Source organism: Electrona antarctica, assembly GCF_951216825.1.
Source record: "Electrona antarctica genome assembly, chromosome: 14".
NCBI classification, from domain to species: Eukaryota; Metazoa; Chordata; class Actinopteri; order Myctophiformes; family Myctophidae; genus Electrona; species Electrona antarctica.
Window position 1 is genome coordinate 22,799,171 of NC_136795.1, and position 26,631 is coordinate 22,825,801.

At 44.5% G+C, this 26,631-nt stretch overlaps 1 protein-coding gene across 1 annotated transcript in view; it reads left to right on the forward strand.

Moving 5' to 3' along the window:
* The window catches only part of grin2ca (glutamate receptor, ionotropic, N-methyl D-aspartate 2Ca), a gene marked incomplete at its 3' end in the record, with an annotated part of 123,708 nt that overhangs the window by 69,184 nt on the left and 27,893 nt on the right, over positions 1-26,631 (forward strand). The window contains exons 5-6 of the mRNA XM_079519434.1: positions 3,477-3,591; positions 20,581-20,792. Of these exons, the coding sequence (XP_079375560.1) occupies positions 3,477-3,591; positions 20,581-20,792 (327 nt within the window). The remainder of the gene's footprint in view (positions 1-3,476; positions 3,592-20,580; positions 20,793-26,631) is intronic.

Sequence of the window (26,631 nt, forward strand, 5' to 3'; positions counted from 1 at the left end):
TTATTATTTACTATAGTAAATAATGGGTCCTACTGGGTGCATGTGTTTGGTCCGACTAGTCATTGGTCCGAAACACGACAACCCACCTCAAACCCTAACCTAACCATAACCGCAAGCACGGGAGAAGGCGCTAGTCCGAGGTGATGACGTCATGTGCGTCAACACATGACGTTTGAGGTCCGGGCTTTGAGGTCCGGGCTTAATTTCCGCTCACTCGAGCGGAAATTACTCCATGGTTCAGACACATGGAAACCACCTACTGTGGCCAGATGTCATATATATATATATATATATATATATATATATATGAAAACGTAATTGAAAAAACATGCCCCCCTCACGTATTAGGAGGGCAGTATAGTCTCCAGAACCAAGTACGGTCAATGAATCTATCATGCTTAAAATGGAGTTTGAAGTTACAGTGGGTTTGTATAGGAAGGGTGCGTGTCTGCATAAAATTAATATAAAATATCTAAATACTGAATCGAGCAACTTAAAAGCTGCCTGGGGTGTCACAAAAGCCTGAGTAGAATATACAATGACCCAAAAAAGTTTTTAAAGTGAAATATCCTTTTAAGATCTGAGGCCAATTCTACAAGTACTTTCTAAATTATATGTATTTGGCCGTGAACCCCCCATGTAGATTTGTGTATGTTTGTGTAGATTTGCGCGACACAAAGTGACACACTGTTCGCTTCATGCAACGTTACAATCTAAAATGAATGACACAGTTTTAACGGGTTAAAATATCAGATCTACAAGCTCAATGCAACACATTGGACAGGGGTACCCCCTTGACCAGGGTCCCCCAGGGGTCTGTACTTGGCCCACTCTTTTGTCTCTCCCCGTTACACCATATCTCTTTGCCAAAAACAGCTGATCGACAAGGTCACACAACGTGTCTGCACGACACTCAAGCTTGTAGACAGGATATTTTTGCTAAATGGCAATGGCAGGGGTCACGCTGGTAGTGTGTGTGTGTGTGTGTGTGTGTGTGTGTGTGTGTGTGTGTGTGTGTGTGTGTGTGTGTGTGTGTGTGTGTGTGTGTGTGTGTGTGTGTGTGTGTGTGTGTGTGTGTTAGTTAAATCAATGGAACAAACACAATGGCTTCACGCCGGAGAATCGTGCACAGTTCACTTATAATATAATACAGTAATACACCAACGCTACTCTCTGATCTCCTCAGAAGCAATTTTCTTTTCTCGGCCCCGCTTTGCCGTAGGGGAGACATAACTCCACTCGCCATGTACGACGAAACTCTTAGTGAGATAAAAGGGAGAAAGAAAATGAATGCCAAGTATTCTGTCAGATACATTTGCAGCCTCTTTTTCTGTTGGACTTGGTGGACCTGGCACACATTGATTGGAATAAAATCCAGAAACACGGCCAGCCAGGCTCTGGGAGTTTAGAACAAACAGCTTGACAGCGAAACCTCGTAGTTATGCCAAAAAGTCCTTGAGACGTGCACAGAGCAAACACCCGACCCACTCCACAAAGTCAACATTTTGCCAAGGGCTCCACTTTTGATTTATTTTTTGGCCAATCAATAATCTAATAAACAGTACACTACATTTCATAACTGTGACATTTGGATGGAGTCATTCTGAACGAGTCAAACCCATTACATTTCATAACCCACTACATTTCATAACAATGAAATGCATTGTTATGAAATTACAATTCCCATTTCTTTCCAAATATGATTTATTTTTTTATGTTACAATTTTAACACTGTTTGTTTATCACAGACAGTGATGAACATCTAAATATAATCTGTGCCTAGCTTCTTGCCGGCTGGGGTTTGAACGTAGGCCTAGTCTTCAAGCCAAACAGAAGGCCCCTAAACTTCATGGGGGCAGTAGACCTTTTGAATAGAATTAGGCTACAGGCAATTAATTAAGACCCCCCCCCCCCCCCCCCCCGGGGATCTAGAAACAGAGCCTACAGGTGGATGCTGGGGAGGAGGTGGGATTTGCAAAATCATTTTGCTGCTGATCATTTCATCATTTCATGATCTGCTGATCATTTCATGATCATCAGGTTTAGCAGCGAGGCAGGGAGGCAGCAGCAGCAGCAGCAGCGATACACGTCCACACAGCAGGAGAGAGAAGACGGGAATGAGCAATAGCCGCTCTGATCAGTGCATGTGACTAGTCACCTGATCAGGTAGGCGTGCTCACAAGTTGTCTGCCTGAACTATCTACGCAGGCTGCACATCATAAACGTGGCCTTAGTTTACCGGAGTCCCCCCAGGGCTCTATACTAGGTGATCTAGTATTTCCCTCTACATCAAATGTCTCCATTGAAAATAGCCAATCTATAACCTTTTCAGTGAATGTTTGCCCTGGAAAAGGGTTCACTAGAGTTCAAGTGGTTAAAGAAAAAGGTTTCAAGAAGTCTCGTGCCTCTGAAGTCCTCAGCGATCGACAGTTCCGTCCTCATTCACCTCATTCAATTAAGCATTCTCAAGGCGGCAGTTTTGATGATGAGTCTGGCCTGTTAATGGGATTATGGCAGATTATTGCAGATTAAAAAAAGGTGCTTTTGACACAGACAAGAGGGCTAAGGGCTGTTGTCCGCCCGGCATGGCTTTCATCACCTCTGCTGGAGTGACGGGCGAGGTGATAGAGAGTGCACAGCCACGGTTGCTCCAATATGATACAGTGTGATGTGAATAACAAAGCAGCATGGGATCAAACAGTGTGAAATCCAGTACTGTGCCTCTTTACAAATTAGACCTATACATAGTCATTCAAAACCTTTTTCAAGGCCATCTGATGAGTTACGTGCCCTGCATCAAAAACATGTTTTCAGTGAAGTACTTGTAACTATAAGTAGTTATTGCGACCATAGGTCATAGTTTACTATGAAAACCTACAAAACCTGTCTGTCAGTCAGTCCGTCACGCCTCGTGACACGCTCCATATATGTCCAATACAGAATTCATTCCATATGTTGATCTGACCTCATCTGACCTCATCTGACCACATCAAACCCTGTACACGCAAGACCCTTAGATCTCTATATGGAGCTGACCTGTTCTGACATTGTTGATCTGACCTCATCAAACCCTGTACACTGAAAACAAGCTCCATATATGGCCAGACCTGATCAAACCCTGTAAACTCAAGACACTGCCCCCGCTTCCACCATTAGATCTCCATATATGGAGCTGACCTGTTCTGACATTCCATATGTTGATCTGACCTCATCAAACCATGTACCCTCAAGACACGCTCCATATGGCCAGTACAGAATTAATTCATGCCAAAGCGGCAGCGCTCGCCTAGCAGTCTGTTGTCACCCAGGCGGATGCGTGAACACGGGCGAGGTCGCTTCTTGCCCTCAGGGCGTCTTACTGGTATTATAGGCCTATAAATGTTTTGGAGATAATATATGCAGAGCACAAGCCAATTCCGGGGGTTTTATTACACAGTGGAGTAATAATAATGTCATCTTCTTCTATATCTCCACAGACACATGATGAACGTCACGTGGGAGCACAACGACTTCTCCTTCAACAGCGAGGGCTACCTGGTCAACCCCTCCATGATCGTCATCACGCTGGACAGGGAGAGGACCTGGGACAAGGTACGCTACCGTCTTATGACAGTCTGTCACTATAGAGCGTCGCAGTCCCGCCCCCTTTCATGACGACGCCAGGCCCAGGAAATAGTTCCCAATGCATTTTTCCCATAGACATTTCAAAACGTATTTATTTAAAGACCTTATAAGCGTTGTACAAAGCCAACTCTTGTCGTGACAAATCATGACAACAAACACAATATTTTGGACCAAACAAATAATTACAAAGAAGAAAAACAACAAAAAAGTGTTCTAACCTGCCATTTTCTTCTTCTGTCTAATTATTTGTTTGTTGTCATGATTTGTTGTCATGATTTGTCACAACAAGAGTTGGCTTTGTCCGCGGCGTAAACGTCTTTAAATAAATACTTTCTGAAAAGTCTATGAGGAAAATGAACGGGGTATTCTTTTCAGGGTCTCTCGAGGGGGCAGGACTGCGACGCTCTATAGGGACAGTGGTTTCCACCAGTGGACAGTCTGTCACTATAGGGACATTGGGTTCAACCAGTGGTCCTTATGACAGTCTGTCACTATAGGGACAGTGGGTTCAACCAGTGGACAGTCTGTCACTATAGGGACAGTGGGTTCAACCAGTGGACAGTCTGTCACTATAGGGACAGTGGGTTCAACCAGTGGACAGTCTGTCACTATAGGGACAGTGGGTTCAACCAGTGGTCCTTATGACAGTCTGTCACTATAGGGACAGTGGGTTCAACCAGTGGTCCTTATGACAGTCTGTCACTATAGGGACAGTGGTTTCAACCAGTGGACAGTCTGTCACTATAGGGACAGTGGGTTCAACCAGTGGTCCTTATGACAGTCTGTCACTATAGGGACAGTGGGTTCAACCAGTGGTCCTTATGACAGTCTGTCACTATAGGGACAGTGGGTTCAACCAGTGGACAGTCTGTCACTATAGGGATAGTGGGTTCAACCAGTGGTCCTTATGACAGTCTGTCACTATAGGGACAGTGGGTTCAACCAGTGGACAGTCTGTCACTATAGGGATAGTGGGTTCAACCAGTGGTCCTTATGACAGTCTGTCACTATAGGGACAGTGGGTTCAACCAGTGGTCCTTATGACAGTCTGTCACTATAGGGACAGTGGTTTCAACCAGTGGTCTGTCACTATAGGGACAGTGGGTTCAACCAGTGGTCTGTCACTATAGGGACAGTGGGTTCAACCAGTGGTCCTTATGACAGTCTGTCACTATAGGGACAGTGGGTTCAACCAATGGTCTGTCACTATAGGGACAGTGGGTTCAACCAGTGGTCCTTGAGGGGGTTCCAGCTAAATGATGGAAGAGTTAGTATAACCAAATGGACCCTTATAGATCTTTGCACAATCTATGTAAAGCGCCGTGGATAAAGGCACTATATACAGTAAATGCACCGTTTGCCATTTAATATTCTCATCCTTACACCCAACCAGATCAAAGCTGTTTGAACTAGCTGACACAAGGATCATTTTTAAAATATTGTTACTAGTAACGTGCTGAATATAAAGAAACTATTTCCCAGCATACCCATTAGGACAGTCACGTATAGACGACAGTCACAAAGTGAAGACAGATGAAGGCCTGCATATTTATTTCACTTGCCCCAATTGGACAGCTAAAGAATAACAACTAGAAAAAGTGCCCTTCTGGGCACAGGTCTCCACCAGGAGGATAGGAGTGGGTGTGATGTTTGGCAAAATGTTTAGGAGTAATATAATCATGTTGTGTGTGTGTGTGTGTGTGTGTGTGTGTGTGTGTGTGTGTGTGTGTGTGTGTGTGTGTGTGTGTGTGTGTGTGTGTGTGTGTGTGTGTGTGTGTGTGTGTGTGTGTGTGTGTGTGTGTGTGTGTGTGTGTGTGTGTGTGAGAGAGAGAGACGTGGCTTGGCCTGTTGTAGTGCCACCATGAGGCTGATTTGAAAACTGTCAAGTGGCATTTCTTCCTCAGCCTAGTGGGAATATGCATGCACAGTTTCACCGCAATCGGAGCTGTGTTGAGTAGTTGTGGCAATTTGTACAAAACGGGTACAAAGCGGGCTACTCCTGAAAGGTTTAGAAGCCAATCGTAGGCAATGAAGGTGGATTATGAGAAATCAAACAAACGCGTCTTGATCACATGACTATGGAGAGCATGTGTACCGATTTGCGTGAAATTTGGATAAAATCTGAAGAAGTAATATTAGAAAATGTGTTTTACATATGTCGGCCTCCTGGTGGCGCTATAAAGAGCAGATGTGAAAAATTCCAGGCAAAGGTTTTTCCTTGGCCTCTAGGGAGTTGGCATACAAAGTTATCCACAGATCCATGCAGTTAGAGGTAAAAACACTTTTAGGCGAGTATCACCCAAGTATAGGTACTTGGGCGTTACATAAGTACTGTACTTGAGTACAGTTTTGAGCATTTCCAACTTCCAATAAAAAATGTTCTTAGAAGTTAGTTAGTTTCTTTGTAGATTGTGATGTGACACATTGTAAGATCTGCTATTTTCAAAATACTATAGCGCCACCATGAGGCTGAGTTGAAAATGTTCACGTGACATTTCTTCCTCGGCCTAGTGGGAATGTGCGTGCACAATTTTATGGAAATCACACGATGTGTTCATGATTTGCATTATTTTGTTTGAAACTGAGCACTCCTGCCAATCTTAGCCAATCAGGATGGAGTCTGAAAGACCCGTTTCGTTGAATGGCTCTAGAGAGACTGTGTACCAATTTGCGTGATGTTTGGACGAAATCTGTAGGTGTACTGTCCAACAACTTGTCTTGCACAAAGCGGCCTCCTGGTGGCGCTATAACAGGCCGTTCTGGAAATTCTGGGGCAGAGGTTCATCGTTGGCATCCAGGGAGTGTGTGTGCAAAATTTGGCATCGACCGGGTTAACGGTGCCGGAGATTAGCTGTTCACAGACGGACGGACGGACGGACGGACGGACGGACGGACGGACGGACGGACGGACACACACACACACGGACACACGGACGGACGGACGGACGGAGTGCAAAACATACTCTCTCCCCATGCCTTCGGCCTGGTGGAGACAATGACTTATCCACTTAGGCCTGGATAAGTGTTAATGTTATGCTCTGGTGAAAACCTCTTCTGGACGGTTAATTACACCCACGGCAGGGAGAATATCGGAGAGAGACACAAGATAGGAGTTTCACTCAATGTGCCATCATTGTACCTGGCATACCGTAGGGAGTGAGCAGATAGTGGCTGGTGGAGCCTGGCGACATTTCTCACTAACTGTAATGAAGACGAGATCGCTGAGACACTCGCTATCAAAGTCAACTGTTACTGAATAATCTTTAACCATGTTACCTATTTGGCCTGTTATTAAAGTGTGAAGTGAGGGGCATTGTTTGCTTTTGTACTTTTTCATGAATTAAATAATTTCATGAAGAAATCAAAGAAAATTCTAGAAATTAGACAAAATGTTTAAGAAATAGTGAAAATATCCAATCTACAATACAATGTGGTGCGAAGTGACACTTTGTGAACTGTTCGGTGCATTGACGCAATGCACGTCATGCACCGAACAATGACAACGGCACCCTTTACCACTGCTTCACCCGATCACGGCGTATAGCTCAAAAGTATCAAAAGTGTCTCGCACACCTGAATAATAAAAAATGTTGTGACAGGTGCATTGCATTGTTGGAGTAGACACACAGACATCAAAGAATCAAAGGCACAGAGACGCTGTCTTCACTCACTCAGTTATAATTTCACTTCTTCAGTCAAGGACCTTCCTGTCTGAAGAACGTCCTTGACCCAAAACGTTGCTGTCAAAATTTCAAGATTCTTTTGGTCACTGATTTATACGTGTGTGTGTGTGTGTGTGTGTGTGTGTGTGTGTGTGTGTGTGTGTGTGTGTGTGTGTGTGTGTGTGTGTGTGTGTGTGTGTGTGTGTGTGTGTGTGTGTGTGTGTGTGTGTGTGTGTGTGTGTGTGTGCGATTGCGTGCACACGTGCATTGCGTGCTTGTTCTGTGTATGCAGTTTAGTGTGCATGAGGCAAGCTAACGCGTTTGAAGCCAGCATATCTGAACATAAGATGGTGGTGATCACATTTTGGGAATAATTGATTCCAACAAACAGAAGCTTATTGGGTGTAGACGACACTGAACAACAAACAATAAAGCTTCTGGTCTAATACAGGGGTTCCCAAACGTAGATCTGCTATTTTCAAAAAGTGATCATATTTTACAAAAGTGATCATAAAATTGATGCTATGTTAACAGTACATTTAATCTTGTTTATATTACCTCTGGATTCAAGCCTTGTTAATTCTTTGTTGACTCTGATACAGATGTTAGTCCCATTACCAAATTACCAAATTGACCGTGTGCTCCAGAACTAATTTCCTTGTTCAAATGTGAAGGCTATAATTTATATGGGTGTAATTAATTATTGCGCAGCAGAAATCACCCCCTTGGGACCAAAAATAAGAAAATTATGAACGTTAATCGACCTTTGGGATTCACAAATAAGTCGGTGTGTCCAAAAACGTAGTTACTTTCTTTGTAGGCAGTACGTACTTGAGTACATTTTTTCAATACTTGAATTACAACTTTTTACAGTACTCTACTACAATTACTTTAGTTGCTAGTTACTTTGTAGATTTTGATTATTATTACACAACATACAAACATTAACCACTTCAGCCCTCTATACATGTGTGAGTTTTTAGATCTGCTATTTTCAAAATATTTCTATACATACAGTTAAGTGCCATTCGTCTCGTCCCATTTCATTTGGCCTACTGAAAACGTGTGAAATGTGACATTCCGCACAATGAATATATGCTACTTTTACTTTAGTTACTTTAGGTTTATTTTGATACCACTGTTCTGGCATTCTGTACTTTTACTAAGTAAATTTAGAATGTACTTAATGCAATGTAGAAGTATAGGCCTATGTCATACATTTCTACAATGTAGAAATGTATGACATAGGCCTATTACTATAAGTAATATGAAAGTCATTTTCATATTACTTATTTTACTTCAGGTGAGACATGGCAGGCATGGCATCATTTTTTTTATTTTTTATTTTTATAATTTTGAGATTTTGTGCAATTTTGCTTCCTAAACATGTCTTTTAAAATAAACGTTCAAAATACACATTTAGATGTTTATTTTAGTAGTTTAGTTTAGCCAATGACAGCTTGTTGGCTGGGTAAAAATCCACCCTCTCATGATTGGTTGCTGGACAAAGGAAATTTGGATCAAACCACAATCTCGAGGTCCAGACCTTTCCAACGATATATGGCATGCTTTGTTGTTGCCAAGGATGAGATATTGTGTCTCAAAATAGTGGATTCAAATAATAAGTTTGGATATTTTACAATGCAAATCCAATGCAAGGCCGTTTTCTCATGGCAGGTTAAAACTAACCCATGGCTCCCGACATGTGTGACAGGTTAAAACTAACCTGTGGCAGGTTAAAACTAACCCATGGCTTCCTGTGAGGTTAGGGTTGGGTTTCACTTTTGGGTACGGTGACGGATTAATGCCTGTCGGACTGTTACGTCGGACCAAACACATGCACCCTCGACCAACTTGTACAGTACCTGTATGTGTCTCTCAATATCTGCATGTTATTACAAGGAACCAAACAAAAAAACAACTATGTTGCAGCCAGTTGAAGCAGATTGATTGCTCATTAACTGGTCTCTACACAAACCATTGGTTTTCCTCCAGTTAGAGAGCACAGGTCAATAGCTCATGAGTGCATGGACGTGTGTGTGTGTGTGTGTGTGTGTGTGTGTGTGTGTGTGTGTGTGTGTGTGTGTGTGTGTGTGTGTGTGTGTGTGTGTGTGTGTGCGTGTGCGTGTGCGTGTGCGTGTGCGTGTGAATGCGTGCGTGCGTGCGTGCGTGCGTGCGTGCGTGCGTGCGTTTTGAACAAAAAGCCTCAAATCATGAACGCAGCATGCAATTTACGTGAAATCTTGCACAGACTTTCCTACTAGGCTGAGGAATATATCCCACCCTTTTCACATTGGCCTGTTATAGTAGCCTGGCTAATAAGCCAGACTAATATCACACAACACTGTCGCGGTATATTAGTCTGGGCTGGCTCCACTTGGATTTCATTTCCCGGGGGGCGGGTTCAAACATTTTCTCTTCGACGCAATTGGTCAGAGCTACTGTCAGTCAAAGGTCTCAAGCATTGAACGTCACTGTACCAAAGCCCGCCCATATTGCATACCGTGTCCCGATTGGTCCGACCTGTTCTCGATTGTAGGAAAGAGGCGTGCTACTGAGCCTCGCCAGACCCTAATCCGCTGGCAGGCAATTATTTTTTTGCCAACGGCTGATTCGGTCTGGTTTATTAACCAGGCTACTGTTATAGCGCCACCAACAGGTGGATTTTTGCAAAACACATTTTTGGAACAAAATGCCTCAAATCATCCAATTGCCATCCAAGGCGTAAGAAGAAATGCATGGCACCCTTTTCACCCTGGCCTATTATAGCACCACCAGGAGGCCACAACCTGACCTGCCCTGGTGGAGACCTGTGCCCCGAGGGGCACTTTTTCTAGCTTTCATTTATTTTTATTTTTCGTTTTTCTTTTAGGTTTTATGACCTCAATTACACCCAAAAAACCTGAACTTGAGTTTTCTCTGGGGTTTGGAAGCCTTTTGTGCTGCAATGAAAACAGGCAAATCAGTGAAAACAGTGACATATGCAAATCCCATTGACATATATGGAATTTTCAGGCTGTGACATCACAAACAGCAAGAAAATCAGAGCGCTTGTTTGAGCCAGAAAATCACAGAAAATCTACTGAATGTTAAAAGTTCAGGTTTTTTGGGTGCAATTGAGCTCAGAAAACCTAAAAGAATTGAGGGAAATTACAAAAACTTTACTCCCTTTAACATGAATGCCTGCTTCATCTCTCTCTCAGGCCCCTTTTCCACCAAATTAACTTTGCTTCTAGATTTTGTTCCGTTCTAGATTCTTGGACCAACCAGTTCTGAACCAACTTTTAGGGTTCTGAACCAATTCATTTCCAGTGGAGACACTCTGGACTGGTTCAATATTAGGCAGGGAAAAAAGAACAGAAACCGGTTCAACCCGGTGGAAAAGGGGTCTCAGTGCTCTCTGTGTTGGCAGGGAATTAAGCACCTTGGTGTTCTCTTACTGCTCACAAATGTAATTGTGTCTTTCAGTGTCACTAACTGCCATGGTCCACTGGCACAATGACTGCGTTTTTGAGTCCTAATACACAATTGTAGATATTACTCATGAAAGTTGCCAACATTAGGTCAGGGACACACAAAAAAAGAGGGAAGAGTTGTTACTGTGTAACATTCATTCTAGTAGTGTTTTTGGCGACACCTCTGGTAGCTCCATTGTAATTGCATTGTCCGTTAGAACTGCAATTCCCAGAATTCAGTTTGAAACAAAAGCTGTATAAGGGTCCTGGTGCCCAGGATATTTATAGTGAGTGAAGACAAGTGGCATTGAGTAAGTGATGACAGCGACTTCAATGACAGTGACAGAACCTTTTTTGAGAACCAATGCTCTGGAGGGATAGAAGCGCTCCAAACAAAAATGATATTTTCTTCCATAAAATCTCCAGTGGTTGTTCAAGAAGGGCAATGGTGTCCTTACAGCGGTCTCTGAAAAATGACAAACGAGAGCAGGGGAGGGGGAAAAAGTATTCTAATGCACCCCTTTTCTTCTCAGACTTTTGAGTTATTCCTCTCCCCTATCCAGGACTGTTTTTCCTTTCTGCCAGTGTACAGGGCATCGTCAAATAGATCACAATTTCAAATATTGCCAACATGAATGCATCTCACCGCCGTTATTTTGTATGCGTCGTGCCGCATTGCTTGTGCTGCTGAGCCCCACATGCAGATGATGTGTTGTTGTTGTTGTTCATTACTGTTGGGCAGAAACCTTGTATTTTTGAGTGGTGTAAACCACTCCTACAACTGGCTTTGTTAGTCTGTCTGTCTGTCTGTCTGTGCTCAAAAAATGAGCACGGTTGCTATGGTCATCCAGTTCACACGGGTGTGATTTCATTACGTCAGACATTACGTCAGACCACAGCTGATCAGTCTATATAAGACCTTACACCACTCAGTTCACACGGGTTTAAGTTACTTTGCTGTACTATTAGTGTCACACAATAGTGAAAAGGCCAATCTGCTTGTAGGCCTATTTTTGCTATTATTGAAGATTTTAGGAAGTGAAAGTGGTTAAGTGTGTCTATGGGTTTTATAAATATTTATTATTATTAATATTAAATATTTATATCCATTTTAAAGGGATAGTTCACTTTAAAGGGATAGTTACTTATTTTCTATTATATCTATTACTCACCCCATGGAGGCTTGACTATGCTCCCTATACTCCCTACGGAAACACAGAGGAGACTCTTTGTGTCTCTATAGGGAACCACTGCTGGTCATCAAATTATTGGTTTCGGAATGCGACAAAAAACAAACAATAAATATCCATTAATTCAAGTCCACATGTAAAAGATAGAAACATTTTATTGTATTTCTTTATTTTTTTAAAAATGGGGGGAGGGGTGAACTATCCCTTTAACACAGGTCATTATATTTGTTTCCATTTCCTGAGAGAGGAGTTGCGGTTTTGGACATACAAGGTTTCCATCCGACATGAGCGAGACGTTGTTGACGCTCTGGTCTCTGGTCTCACTGTGACTGACAGCTAGAGAGACGTTGTTGACGCTCTGGTCTCACTGTGACTGACAGCTAGAGAGACGTTGTTGAAGCTCTGGTCTCACTGTGACTGACAGCTAGAGAGACGTTGACGCTCTGGTCTCACTGTGACTGACAGCTAGAGAGACGTTGTTGATGCTCTGGTCTCTGGTCTCACTGTGACTGACAGATAGAGAGATTATTACGAACGAAGTGAGCACTAACTATAGAAGCTGGCCAAAACTGTCTGTCTGTCTGTGTGTGTGTGTGTGTGTGTGTGTGTGTGTGTGTGTGTGTCTGTGTGTGTGTGTGTCACGCTGTAACACCACCCGCCCGCCACCAGAGGGCAAAAGATTGGGAGCAAACCAATACAAACTGAAATTGGAACGATACAGAGGTCTGTCTGTCTGTGTGTGTGTGTGTGTGTGTGTGTGTGTGTGTGTGTGTGTGTGTGTGTGTGTGTGTGTGTGTGTGTGTGTGTGTGTGTGTGTGTGTGTGTGTGTGTGTGTGTGTGTGTGTGTGTGTGTGTGTGTGTGTGTGTGTGTGTGTGTGTGTGTGTGTGTGTGTGTGTGTCACAACAGCTTCGTTCTCTTCCCGCGTTTACGCGTCTTACTTGTAATGATGGTGCTGTGTTCATAATTGAGATGTATTGCTGCTGTTGTTTAAAGCTCTTTTCCTGGAATAAAACCAAAACAAACCATATGGAAAACAGCCTATCTTCTCTGCTGCGAAAGGATATTGCATTACAGCAGTGGTTCTCAAATGACCTAAGGATTGCCCATGTTGCATGTGTTGGCTGTCATCTGAAAGGATTTTATGCTAAAGACGCCCAGACGCACGCACGCACGCACGCACGCACACATGCACGCACACACACACACACATGCACGCACACATACATTCACCAAAAATAGCCCAAAATAGGGCTTAAGTGGTTACGATCTTTCAAAAAGAGCAAACATATAAAATATACTTAAAGTGGTTAAACCGTCCCTCATTGAAAGGATATATTATACGGTATATTATATATCTATTTATAGTGACTCATAGGAATAGATTACGTGACAACCAGGAATAGTATGGTGACCACCGGAGAGATGGGTGGCAGCCGGAAATTAGACGGCACCCGGGAGCAGTATGGGTTGGCGCCCCAGCCTGTGTCTTCCGTGAGGAAGAAGCCCAACAAACCCACGGTGAGGCCTTTAGGAGGGCCATTCAAGCCTCAAGCGGAGCCTGCGGCACCACCAAGGGCAAGGTGGAGCCTGCGGAACTGTTGCGGCTCGAGAATCCACCATTCCTGAATAAAGTGCCTGGTGCTGGGAGTCTGGTGCAACGCACAGGGCCTGACCTGGTGAGAGCAGGAGTGGACCTGGTGAGACGTAGGAGGGGCCCGGACAGGAGTCAACCCACAGAGCCTAGTCCTTCCACGCACCAGAATGGTACCTCCCAGTCCCGGCAGAGTAGTTCAGGAGGAACGGATTGTATGGCCCTGGTTTTTCCCTAATGGGACTGATCGAGGGTAGCTACTGGGACGTAAGTCGGGACTTGATCACCCCGGCTGGGTCACCTGAGTGAGGGGTATGATGTTGCGAGACCCGAAACCCCGATGACCTTGGGATACATCACTGAGGATACGTCCCAGGTGCATCCATGTATGTATGTATTTTGTTTAGTTATTCAAATATAAACTCGAGTTTATATATAGATACAGTATATATATATATTGCTTTGCAAATAGATGTTTGTGCAGGCATGCCATGTGTTGAATGTCACGAGTTGAGTGTGAGATTTACAGCGGGGAAGGCCGTGCCGTTTTTGGGCCTGTATATCAAGCTGCTTGGATGAGAGTAAAGCCTCTCTGCTTCAGGGCTTGTGTCCTACGCTGCTATAAATCATGTCTCTTTCATCTGTCTGCTGTTGTCGGGCTCTCCCTCTGCCTGTGCTGCCTCTGCTTTTAGGCATGCAGCCTGAAGTGGACTGGAGTGTGGGACGCCTGGCACCAGCTGGACATTGAGTTTGGGGATAGGGCCGCCAACCGTCCCTTGAAATAAGGAATAGTCCCATATCCTATTGACACGTTAAGACTGGAGGCCGATTCTATAAATGCCTACTAAATCAGTGGTTCTCAAATTGTTTTTGTGCCAAGGACCCCCAAAATGATATGTACAGTTTTTGGCCGCATATTTCTCTATCCTGATTGGATACATTTGGTATCCTGAGTTCCTGACCTGAAAATGCATTTTCTGTTTAATAAAAAGCTGGAGAGACATGGAGACTGAAAAAGAAAACACTCTATAGCAATAACTATCACATTATAGAGCTTTTTACCACTTAAATGGTAAATGGTGCATTTATATAGTGCCTTTATCCAAGGCGCTTTACATAGATTGTGCATTACATTCACCCATTCACACGCACATTAATACACCGATGGCGGCGGAAACCAGCACATCAGGAGCAATTAGGGGTTCAGAGTCTTGCTCAAGTCGACACTAACTCTGGGGGGGGCCCGGGTTCGAACTGGCAACCTTGCGATTACCTACCCCTGAGCCACCACCGTCCCTTATTATTATTATTTTGACCAAAGAAAATCACTTACCCTACCAACCTTAATGAGTTAAGAACAAAAGCTCTTTAATAGTAAACGGAGGCTTTTGATATCCATGTTGTCAACAAGATAATCACAAATCAACGCACTTCATACTGTATAAATACAGTGTGTTTGAAAACAATGCACACAAACAGCTTCAGAATGCAATGCACCTTCAGAAGAAAAGCTGAAACTCTCTTAGGATTATCTTAACCACAGACCTTATTTTCTGCATAAATGGGCACCGTGCAGTGCTTGGGGACCAACGCCGGTTGTAATGCCAGTACCTTGCTCAAGGGCACTGAAGGATGGAGTATGTAACTAGCATGCATGTATTTTGGTGCGGGAGGAAGCTCCACACAGGAAGACAGTGGTGGAATGAAGTACTCTGAAGTTTTGCTTAAGTAAAAGTAGCTATACCACAGTGTACTGTATTCTCTGTTACAAGTCACACTCACAACGACACGTTGCAAGCTTATATATCTGCTATTTTAGTAAGTAAAATAGCTCAAGGGGCGGTTAATGCACGTTTTAAAAAGTAGATGCAAATTGCCCATCAATAAGAGTAAATATTTTGAAAGCACCTTTTACATGTTGTAACAATGTTTTAGTATTTTGTGCATGTACTATTTGAAATGTCATGGATTGGACAGGAGATGTCCTCCAGTACAGCAATGTCCCATTCATCAGCCAGATTCATTCACAGTTGCAAGTCAATGAGCGCTGAACAAGTATTCCTGCATACGCAGCATTATAGAGTAAACCCCAGTTTGTCAATGTCAAATAAATAACTTTGCCTTTGTAATACATCAAACTGACTCAGTTTAGTGTGGAATTGTCAGAGCTACACAGAAACACGTCTACTCCATGATACGCTCACTAGCGCCCCCCGTAATACATCAAACTAAGCAAAACAATAAATAAAGAATAAATGGTATCAGTCAGTGGTGAACAATAGCTCTCATCATTACGGTCCGACAGCCAGACAAAAGACAGGTATAGGTGGAGAGATAGAGAGGAAGTATGCATTCCTTTCTGTCAAGATAAGCTGGAAACCCCAGAGTCCAAATGTAGATGAGGACCAGAATGAAAGCTGAATCGAAAAGACGGGACACATTCTGATGCAAATACGAAGACACCAAGCCAGTGAAATGCAGTGATTGTCCTGTTGTCACCGCACCAAATGATATGCTTAACAATTGACGTGCATCATGAATTTTGAGGCGAATTCTTTCAAAAATATTCCAGTCAACTTATCTGACCACAATGGCAGATAATAGGCCTTTTCACAGCAGCTATTGGCATACAGTACATAGTTGTGCAATGCTATATGCTTCCTTCACAAATTATGCTAATTAAGGTTGTGTTGCATTCAAGACCACCACAGTCAGGGTGCTATCCTATTGAGGATGTTGGCTCACCGGAAAGATCTACATGGAATTAAACCCTACCCCTAATGCTAAACCAATACTATTGGGCTGAGGGAACATACAGTAGGCTGATCCCACTCATTTTAAATAAGCACCATTCAAACGTATCTTTTTAATTGGTCCTCACTAATGAGCGTTATAAGATGTCACCACTCACCTTGTCTTTCTACTAAGGACAGGAACTAAGCTGTGGACAGTCCAGAAACTTCACTCTAATGACATTATCGGTTTCCTCGTAGTCGGTGGTAATTTCATGCATTACTTCAACCTTGAAATTGTATGGATGCAAGTACTGTGGCTTCTATTTAAGCATGCTAACTGTCCAGGAAGGGAAAGGCTGAAGTTTCCAGCAATGAGACACAGACGAGTGAGTAGACATGAATGTGGAACAAGTCATATGAAACAGGTGAAGATAACTAAAAACTGAACAAAAATATATGCCAAGTTGTGGTGCGTTGGTTGAATACACCAACGTTTTCTTGACTGAAACATTTCCAATTAAAAATGAATCTTTCCAGAGCAAGTGAAGCCTGTGTGTGCAGGTGTTTTTGAGTGGTTTGTGTTTGTGACGATGAACAGTATCATGCCAGGCACTGTCCCATGTCTTTCCCTCTATCAGCTTGCTGTCGCTCAACGCTCTCCTATTTACAGAAAGAATAAAGCAAAATACTGCCTAAAAGGATTCATAAGTCTGCGGGCATTGTCACGCTGTTACATAAGATCTATGAAAGGATGCAGTTTGAATACTAAAGATTGGAGTGTGGCTCCGCTAGATCATCCTTGACAGCTGGCGCGTCAACATTTTTATCATAACCCATGATGGCAACCAGGAATATATAAAAAAAACATAATATCCTTGTACGCTCCTAGAGCTTTGCGCTGGCTCCCTGTCTGTCAAAATAATTGGTTTCAATATGCTATGTTGGTTTATAATGCGCAAATCTTTTAGGGCCAAAATCCATTTCTGATCTTGTACTGGATCAAGAACCAAGCAGACGTCATCTGTGACTGGTCTGCTTCCTGAACCCGCAGTCGGAACTAAGCACGGAGAGATAAAATTGGTATCCCGACCTGATAATGTATTTTGTGTTTCCTAAGAGAGGCAGGGAGAACTCTGTTACTGAACAAACACTATCTAGCGGGGGTCCAGGGACCCTCTGGGTTCCTTGAAGGGGTTTCAAATCAACCCTGAGTCCCTGTAAATAAAAAAGGTGAGAACCATTACTCCATAGCTATGATTACTACTCCATCGCAATAATTACTATACTTTATCAGAATATATAGCTATTTAGCACCCAGTTTATGATTAATTAGAAAAATAATAATAAGTGGAATTAATCCCTGACACCCTTGCAATACTGTACATAGGACCTCAATGAAAACAAATCTGCAAGGGCTTTTTTGTGTAAATCCCTTTTAGACAAAGTGTATGACTAATAAAGTGTATTCAATCAATCAATCAATCAATCAATCAATCAAACCCTGTTCAACAACAAAGCTTGACCCGTTTAGTGGTAGTCGTATGTCATTATTCTTACAGAGCTCAAATTGGGACGTTGCATTGTGTACGGGTGCCAGGCTGACCTTGCCCTATCAATCCACTTCCCTGGCAGAGCTTTTCTGTCGGGCCCAAACATCTGGGGCTCCTGTGATCAGAGGCCCAAACATCTGGGGCTCCTGTGATCAGAGGCCGTTTCAATTACGGAGGCACAGCCCAGAGCCTGGGCTACCTTCTGTTAGACCGCCGGCGGAAATGAATAGGAACTGATGGTGGAGAGACATCAATAGGACATAATTAGCTTTGGAGCAGCCCCGAGGCTGTTTAACTAAAACAGCCTGCATGCGTTCAAGCCTTACGCTGTGTGCACATGCACACAGCGGAAGAAGTACTCTGATATAAGTATAACTAGTAATACCACAATATATAAACATTTGGTTACAAGTAGATGGCCATGAGTTCAAAATGTTACTTAAGTAAAAGTACAATTTTCTTTGAAAATAGCAGATCTACAAGTTGATGAAACTGAATTGAGATGTTGAGTTAAATGTATGTGTGTCAGTCATGTGTGAAATGAGTGCTGTTGGCAGGGTGATGAAGAGGGCGCAGACAGGTGGAACACAATCACAAGATCATTAAACACTACTGAAGCAATCAGATCATAGGATGAGTTCTTAACCACTCTAAGCCCAGCTTCCACACTATGGGGGTAACGTTGGCCACAGACAATTGAAGATCTACACGCTCACAACCTGTCGCATTGTGGCACACTTTCAGCTTGTAGATCTGCAATTTTTTTAGAAGAGATTTGGCATAGGGGGAAAAAGCCAAGTACGCCTGTCCACATGTCGAAGTGTCCCTGCATGGGCAAGACGCTGAACCCTGTCGGCGACAGGATGATCTGCAATGCCAGGAGTCCTGAAATCCAATAAGTCGGTTGGTGCTAGCTTGCCACCATTGGTGTGTGAAGGTGGGAAGTGAGGACGCTGGTGTCGACTGTTCTCCGCTTCACCTCCCAATGGATGAATGGATGAACCATTGTAAAGCGCATTGAGCACTTGGAAAAGCGCTATAAAAATGCAATTCATTATAATTCATTACGTAAAGTTGTAACTCGGGTCGTTTGACTAAGAATAGAGGGTTTATGACCCATTACAACCGGGAAAGTGTCTGTGTCAAGATTTCGGTGTTTGCTATTCTAAAATAGCAGATCTACAAGCTCACAGCCCATCACTTTTTTTGTGTTTGAACAATGTTCAATCATTTTGTATTTGAGTACTTTTTCCACCACTGCAGTTTGTGAGAAAAGTCCCCTGCAGGCTCCACCAGCCACTATCTGCTGTATGTCAGGTAAAACGACCATAACACATTGAAACTCCTATCTTGTGTCTCTCTCCTATATTCTCCCTGCCGTGGGTGTAATTAACCGTCCAGAAGAGGTTTCACCAGAGCATAACATTAACACTTGTCCAGGCCTAAATGGATAAGTCATTGTTTTTTCTTTAGCTATCCAATTCAGACAAGTGAAATAAATATGCAGGCCTTCATCTCTCTCACTTGTCTAATACGTGGTATACCCTAATGGGTTGATGATGGAAATTATTTTTATTCAGCACGTTACTTTGAATAGGAGCAGGTGCTACTAATAATATCAACTGCGTTGATCCGGTTGGGTGTAAGGAGGAGCACAGCCATATCTTTCTTTCTAGATTCCCAGCCGCTGTTCAAACCATTGGTGGGAGAGGTACAATCCCCGGCCAAGTCATACCAAAGACTATGAGCTACGCGGTGCCTCCCGGATTGGCACTCAGACATTACATCAAGAGTATGATTGGGGCTAAGGCTCCATGACATATTCGCATTATTTATTTTAAATTGAGCGGACTCGCGGCCATCGGAAACAGGAGATTGGCTCCTGGCCTATGAGCCACGTGGCTCGAAAACCGCTTGTTCCCAAAGGCTATACTTAAAACTTTTTATTGAAGTTGAAAAGCTATAATCATCTCTTTAGGGCAGCCTACTGATCACTCCTATACCAAGTTTCGGGGAAGTCTTGTATTGCTTGAATACCCGTCCTGCCTACAACACCCGCAGACGTTTGAAATTTGTGGCGGGGAAATTGGTGTAATAATAGCTAGCGGGGGCGGAATTGGCTTTCATGCTGATAGATGTATAATTGCCAGCTCTAAATCTATCCTGTGACCCAAAAAATCAATTTCCCCCAAATTATCTACGGGCGGGAATAGTACACACTGCTGTGTTCATGGGTCCAGACACACAAATCACAGAGAAATAGGGGACAGCATAAGCAATCTCCAAAGTCTAAGATTTAGAGACAACAGCATTAAGGCTATACTGGGGCTGATCTATGGCCCAGTGTCGGCGGCATGCATCTCTATCCTCCTTCCAAAAATCACACTGCTTCATCTGGATGTCTGGACGCCATGCAGAGGATCCTTTCTTCTCCGCCATGTCTCTCTGCCTCATCCATCCTGCTGTCTGTCTGTCTGTCTGTCTGTCTGTCTGTCTGTCTGTCTGTCTGTCTGTCTGTCTGTCTGTCTGTCTGTCTGTCTGTCTGTCTGTCTGTCTGTCTGTCTGTCTGTCTGTCTGTGTGTTGAGATCCTTGAGGGGGTCCCAAATGTGGGTGTGTAACATGGAACTCTGACATGGAACCAAGTCGACCCTTACATTGGCACACTCAGAGTTACACGGAATCACAAGGAATCGGCTTGGAAATGAATTCAGTCTTTCCATTTCTATAACATAATGTGACACTGACGTTTGTCCTCTCCGCGTCCTGTTCAGGTGGGGACCTACGGCATGGGCATCCTGCAGATGCGGTACCCCGTGTGGCCGCGCTACGGGAGCTACCTGGAGCCCGTGTCCGACTACCGGCACCTGACGGTGGCCACGCTGGAGGAGCGTCCCTTCGTCATCGTGGAGTCAGTGGACCCGCAGACGGGCACCTGCGTCAGCAACACGGTGCCCTGCCGCAGGCAGTCCAACAAGACGGAGATGTGAGTGATACACCGGGCCAATATCTCATTCGTGTTTTGGGTCACGGGCTAAAAAGTTTGGGGAATCACTGCCGTATACCAGTGGTTCCCAAACCTTTTCATGTCAAGGACCCCCAAATTGACACTAATTAGCCCGCGGACATGCCAGGGACCCCTATAAGAGAGGTTTTTGTACGGCTCTAGCAGGATTGTCAACCCGTTTAATTTCAAGTAGGCTACCCCCAGTTTGACCTGTATTAGGCTACGGACCCCCATTTAATGGCATTTCTATCTCTGGGACCTTCAATTTATATTATAAAATCAATGTTAATGCAATTGTGAGAGTGTACAAATGGAACTAATTTGTACACTCTCAGAGTTACAGACCCATAAGGGTCCATTTGGTTATTCTAACTAGTCTGGGGTGTCTGCATTGTGTGCTTTGGCTCATCTCGGAAACCGCTGGACGGATCGATATCAAAGTCGTGGTGAAATGGCGTTTTCATGTCGATTGAGCCCACACATTGAGGGCATCTTATAGACTGAAGCCAAAAGTGCAATCCTTCCATATACCCCCGTCCTCCCAATATCATGCATTGCGTGTTAACATAGCCCGCTCGATTGATTTTGCGTCCAACTTGAGAGTGCCATTAAGCATTGTAGTTAAGAAGCTCTTCCCATACCATTAGCAATGTCTTGGCACTCAACACGGCGGGCTGCTCCACGCTGCGAGCTTGTAGGTGGGCTGTTTTAGCTGCGCGGCACCGTCACACAACAGAGCATAAATTAGCCATTAGGCCGCTCCGCCGGCATACAATCTCGCAGCGATCTCGCACTGACCCAATAACGGAAAATATATGCACCGTGCGGTGGGGTATCAATTAGGGTGGCTGAGCGATTAGGCCCATACCATCAATCCTGACCACCTTAGAGACTGATATGGGTGTTCATTAGCGGAGGGGAAAGGGAAATAGGAAATGCTGGCTATTATCCATTACTGACAATTGGTCTTAACGGGACACGGCAAGGTGAAGTCCACATCCCTCCCCACAGTGCAATAGACCCCACTAAAGAGGTTTATGCCTGCCGACCGACCAAATCATGTCATCGCTCTAAATAGGTTATAGTTCCCAATGTTGCTTGAGCGGGACGGAGGAGCATCTTTCATGGTGGAACCGGATGAAGCCGGTTTAAGTGGTTCAGTGAAGCCGTCTGCAGGGGCAGCTGTGAATGTGACACTCGGATGGAATGAGCTTGTGTTTCTTCACCCTCAAAGCAGGCCGGGACGGACGGGAGGGGTTGGAATGCCTTGGCACCCCCAAATGTAATTGTCCGCGGACCCCATCTGAAACGGTTTTGCCTTTTGTGCCAGGGTCACCCATGTAGAGCAGATCCATGTAATTTTCCATATTTAAAAAATAATAATTAAAATTAGCAGATGTACAAGCTTGCAGCATTGCACAAAGTCCCCATACCCAACCACTGGTCTAGACAGGGCCCAATTAGAAAGAAAGAAAGAAAGAAAGAAAGAGAGAAAGAAAGAAAGAAAGAAAGAAAGAGAACAATTTCACAATAGGGGGTCGCAGTCAGAGGGCTTTGGCTATTTAGGAGTCCTTTGCATGGCAAAGCTCACACCCCTGCTGTCTAAGTAGGAGGACGGCTCCGGTAGCCATCCGCTGTGGGGTCCTCCGCTCCAGACCGATCCCTCACGCCCTCGAGACTCAACCTGGCTGGCCGGCCATCTGTGCATCTCGCCTGTTCCTCCTCGGAGGGAAACCAGAAAATATGGTCTGGACCATCCAGCCAATCCCTGGCCCCAGACACTTAACACTGTGCTTATTAGTGGGGCAGGTCCTGTGGTGTATGAAGTACTCCACTCCAGTACTTGATACTCCTCCCATGGTCTAATATCACTCTGCTGCAATAAAGTGTCTCTGTCAAATGTACACATGCGTTAAAGTACTGGAATGCTTGCTTTAAAAAAAAGAGTTCAAACGTACATGCTTTTAAAAATATATATTATATATTATACTTATAAGTATATAAGTAAGTATAGACACTCTACAAGCTTTGTCCTTGGAATGTAGTGGAGTGAAAGATACAGCTTTGTCCTTGCATTGGAGTGAAAGATACAGACTGAAGCAAAGTACAGATACTAAAATGTATACTTGGTATGTATACATGGCTCAGGCAGGTATTAGCGAGGATTTGCGGGTCGTTCCCCGCCAGGCTCCCCCTGGCTCCATGTCAAAGTGTCCTTGAGCAAGACACTGCAGCCATACTGCTCCTGATGGAGGCGGTATTCCGTTGCATGATTGCCTCCGGCGTCGGTGTGTGAATGTGTGTGTGTGAATCGGCTCATCTCTGGAGACGGACCGCGGGCTCCACACAATTTGCAAACGCTTCCAGCTAACAGTCTGTTTAGTCTGGAAAGCGCTGAAAGCTGGCACAAATAAAGTGGGTGCCCCGCCTCCCTCCCACCCGCTTGTGTTTTGTGCCTGTGCAGTTGCGTAAACAACTCCTACTAGAAACCAATCTAGCTGCTTAGCAGGAAACGATATTTTGAAATGTATTCTTGTGTCTGCCATAACAGACAGCCAAAGGCCGGAGTGTGTGTGTGTGTGTGTGTGTGTGTGTGTGTGTGTGTGTGTGTGTGTGTGTGTGTGTGTGTGTGTGTGTGTGTGTGTGTGTGTGTGTGTGTGTGTGTGTGTGTGTGTGTGTGTGTGTGTGTGTGTGTGTGTGTGTGTGTGAGTGATGCGTCCTTCCGTCCGCATGAAACTATTTCCTAAGTTATTCAGAATCAACTTTATTGTTACATCACAGGTTTACATGTGCAAGCTCGACATTGTTTTCGTTATTTCCATAAGATAAAGGGAAGAAGGAGGAGGTCGAGGGGAAAGGGGGAAAGACATGACACAAACTACCGGCAATATCTACATATTTACACATAGTTCTAAATGTATGTACCACAGTCCAACACTACTTTGGTCCGACGTCCTACCACAAACCCTAACCGCACGCAGAAACCACGGTGAGTTTTTTCCGGTCACGCATGGGTCTTAACTATAGGACTGTTAGTACGACGGACTAACATCTACCCCCCGCAGATGATACAGGTGATGATTATGCTATGGACTTCAGTTAAGGTGAGAGAAAAGGGATTAAGGTGAAAAGTCTCAACACGTGTCGACCGAATTGGGGTGCATACTTAGTTTAGACTAGTCATTGGTTAGACATAAGGTTGGTGAGGGATGCGTTAAGACGACCGGATTAAGGTTGGTGAGGGGTGCGTTAAGACGACCGGATTAAGGTTGGTGAGGGGTGCGTTAAAACGACTGGATTGAGGTTGGTGAGGGGTGCGTTAAGGGTTGGGAGAGGGTTAACGTGAGGTTTAGGTGTGCTGCCCTGTGGGAGGTTAGGGTTAGGGTGAGGGTTTGAGATAGGTTGTAGGACTAATGACTGGTCTAACCAATGACTAGTCCACATAAGCTAACTGATACCAGAGGACACGAGCGGAGTGGGTTTTAAAATGGGTCAGGGGAAAACACAAACACAGAAGTTGAAAAATGGAGATACAAGGTCTCTGCCCGACAGCGCCGGTATATTATCTTTGCGTAGTGCTCTGTCCCTCAGAGCACATTGGCACTGTGTGGATCCATCGGTATTGAGATTGATAGTGGGGTAATTCTCTGCTGAAAGGTGCCATCGACCCACCCGGATGATGTCATCCATCTATTAGCCACGCTCAATGGGAGCAAAATTATGAGTTGATGTGATTAAAATGCAAGGGACACAGTGGTGGATGAGGTCCTGGGACACAGTGGTGGATGAGGTCCTGGGACACAGTGGTGGATGAGGTCCTGGGACACAGTGGTGGATGAGGTCCTGGGACACAGTGGTGGATGAGGTCCTGGGACACAGTGGTGGATGAGGTCCTGGGACACAGTGGTGGATGAGGTCCTGGGAGCCGGGCTGGCAGGAACTGCACTGCTGTACCAGTACAGTACAATAAACGCTTTTTCATGTGATGTCAGACAATACAGGCATCAAATAGCAGTGTACCGTTCCTCTTTTTTTTCTCTGGTGTTTTTTGAAATTCCATTTTGTTTTTGCTGTTTTCAGGAAGAGAGGGGGGGGGGGGTAGTCAGAGACTATGGCTATTCGGTGGTCTAACCGTGACATGGACAACACCTTCGTTAGTGGAACGCGTGCCCCTTGAGAGCCGCGAGGACTCCGACTTTGAATCCGACCCGCGTTCCTGTCCGGCAGCTCCCTCCTCCCTCTCTTCGCCCTTGGTGCCGTGTCCCTCTACATTCTCCCGTCTATTTTGTTTGTTATTAAACTTTGAGTTCTAGAGGCGTGTCAAGCCTCTCAAGGACTCGGCATAGGATACAAGGACCGAAAAGAACTGCACGTCTTTTCTTTTTTTCTTCTGTTTCCTTGAGACAAGAGTACAGACATCACTAATAGCATTACACACAATGAGACAATGCTCATGGGTTCGCTTCTTTTTTTTCTCCTAGATATATTTTTGGCATTGCTATGCTTTACTTCAGACCAGGTCAGTGTAGAGAGACAGCAAACCAAGGGCGCAGAGAGAGAGAGACAGAGAGAGAGAGAGAAGAATAAACGTGCGGGACAACACAAGGGCGTGAGATTCGAGCCCAGGTCCTTGTGCTCGATGGTGTAATGTAAACCAAGTGGATTACTTTGCATTTAAAAACAATTGACAAAACACTAAGACTAGTATTTGTGCTTCTTTATTTACTTTTCTGTTATTACTATAATATTATTTTGATAGCCGACTGCATGGGCCAACCCAGGCACCTCATGGGTGTTCCAGTGCTCTGACTGCCACACACTTGTAAATGCCCCCCCCCCCCCCACACACACACACACGCTATAGCCCCTAAACAGCCATTCAGTGCAATAGACAGCCCCAGCGCTGGAGCCCTGGCAGCTGATGGATGACTGGGTACACTGTGTTTACTCCGGGGCTCAGAGAGAGAGAGAGAGAGAGAGAGAGAGATGTGGATGAGGGGTGGGAAACGGAGACAGAGGCAGAGAGATAAAGACAGAATGAGACAGACAGACAGACAGACACGTGTCTGTCTGTCTGTCTGTCTCATGTGACCCATGCAGTGATCTATCATTCAAAACATTCAAATGATAAGCTAGCAGGTCAATTTCAGCACCCTGGACAGTGATCTCGTAGACCTGTCTGTGTGCGTGTGCGTGTGTGTGTGAGAGAGAGAGAGAGAGAGAGAGAGAGAGAGGAATAGGAAGCCTCTTTCCCCTCTAAACTACTCATTTGTTTATTTTTATCATGACTCTTACCTTGGGCGCTAACTTCCTGTGCTGTCCATCTCATTGCCTCGTGGCCTCCTCCTCTCTGCAGAGGGAACAGTCCATTAGGCCCTGGGGTGTGGCGGGAGGTTACAGGGGAAGGAGGGGATGGGGGTTGATGTGTCATTAGTGGCTATATCCATGGCTCACTAGCTGCGCTGCGGTCTGACTCCTCGCACACACACACAGAGCCACACAATGCTGACCTTGTGGTGGAAAAATCTCAACTCAAATGTTTTACTTAATATAAAAGTATCAATACTGCAAGAAGTAGAGGGGAGTAGAAGTAGAAATACTCTGTATACTTCCTAAAGCATGTATATATGGCTGAAGTGGTATAGGGCTGGGACTCGATTGGGCACTGCATTCCACAGGGTTGGGGCAGCAATTCCAGAACAACCTGACCATTAGAAAACATCTCTCTGTTGCTTCAGAGGACATACAGTAACATCCATAACGGATCTACCAATACCAACATTGTATTTATTTATTTAATGGGCCATAATAACCGTTT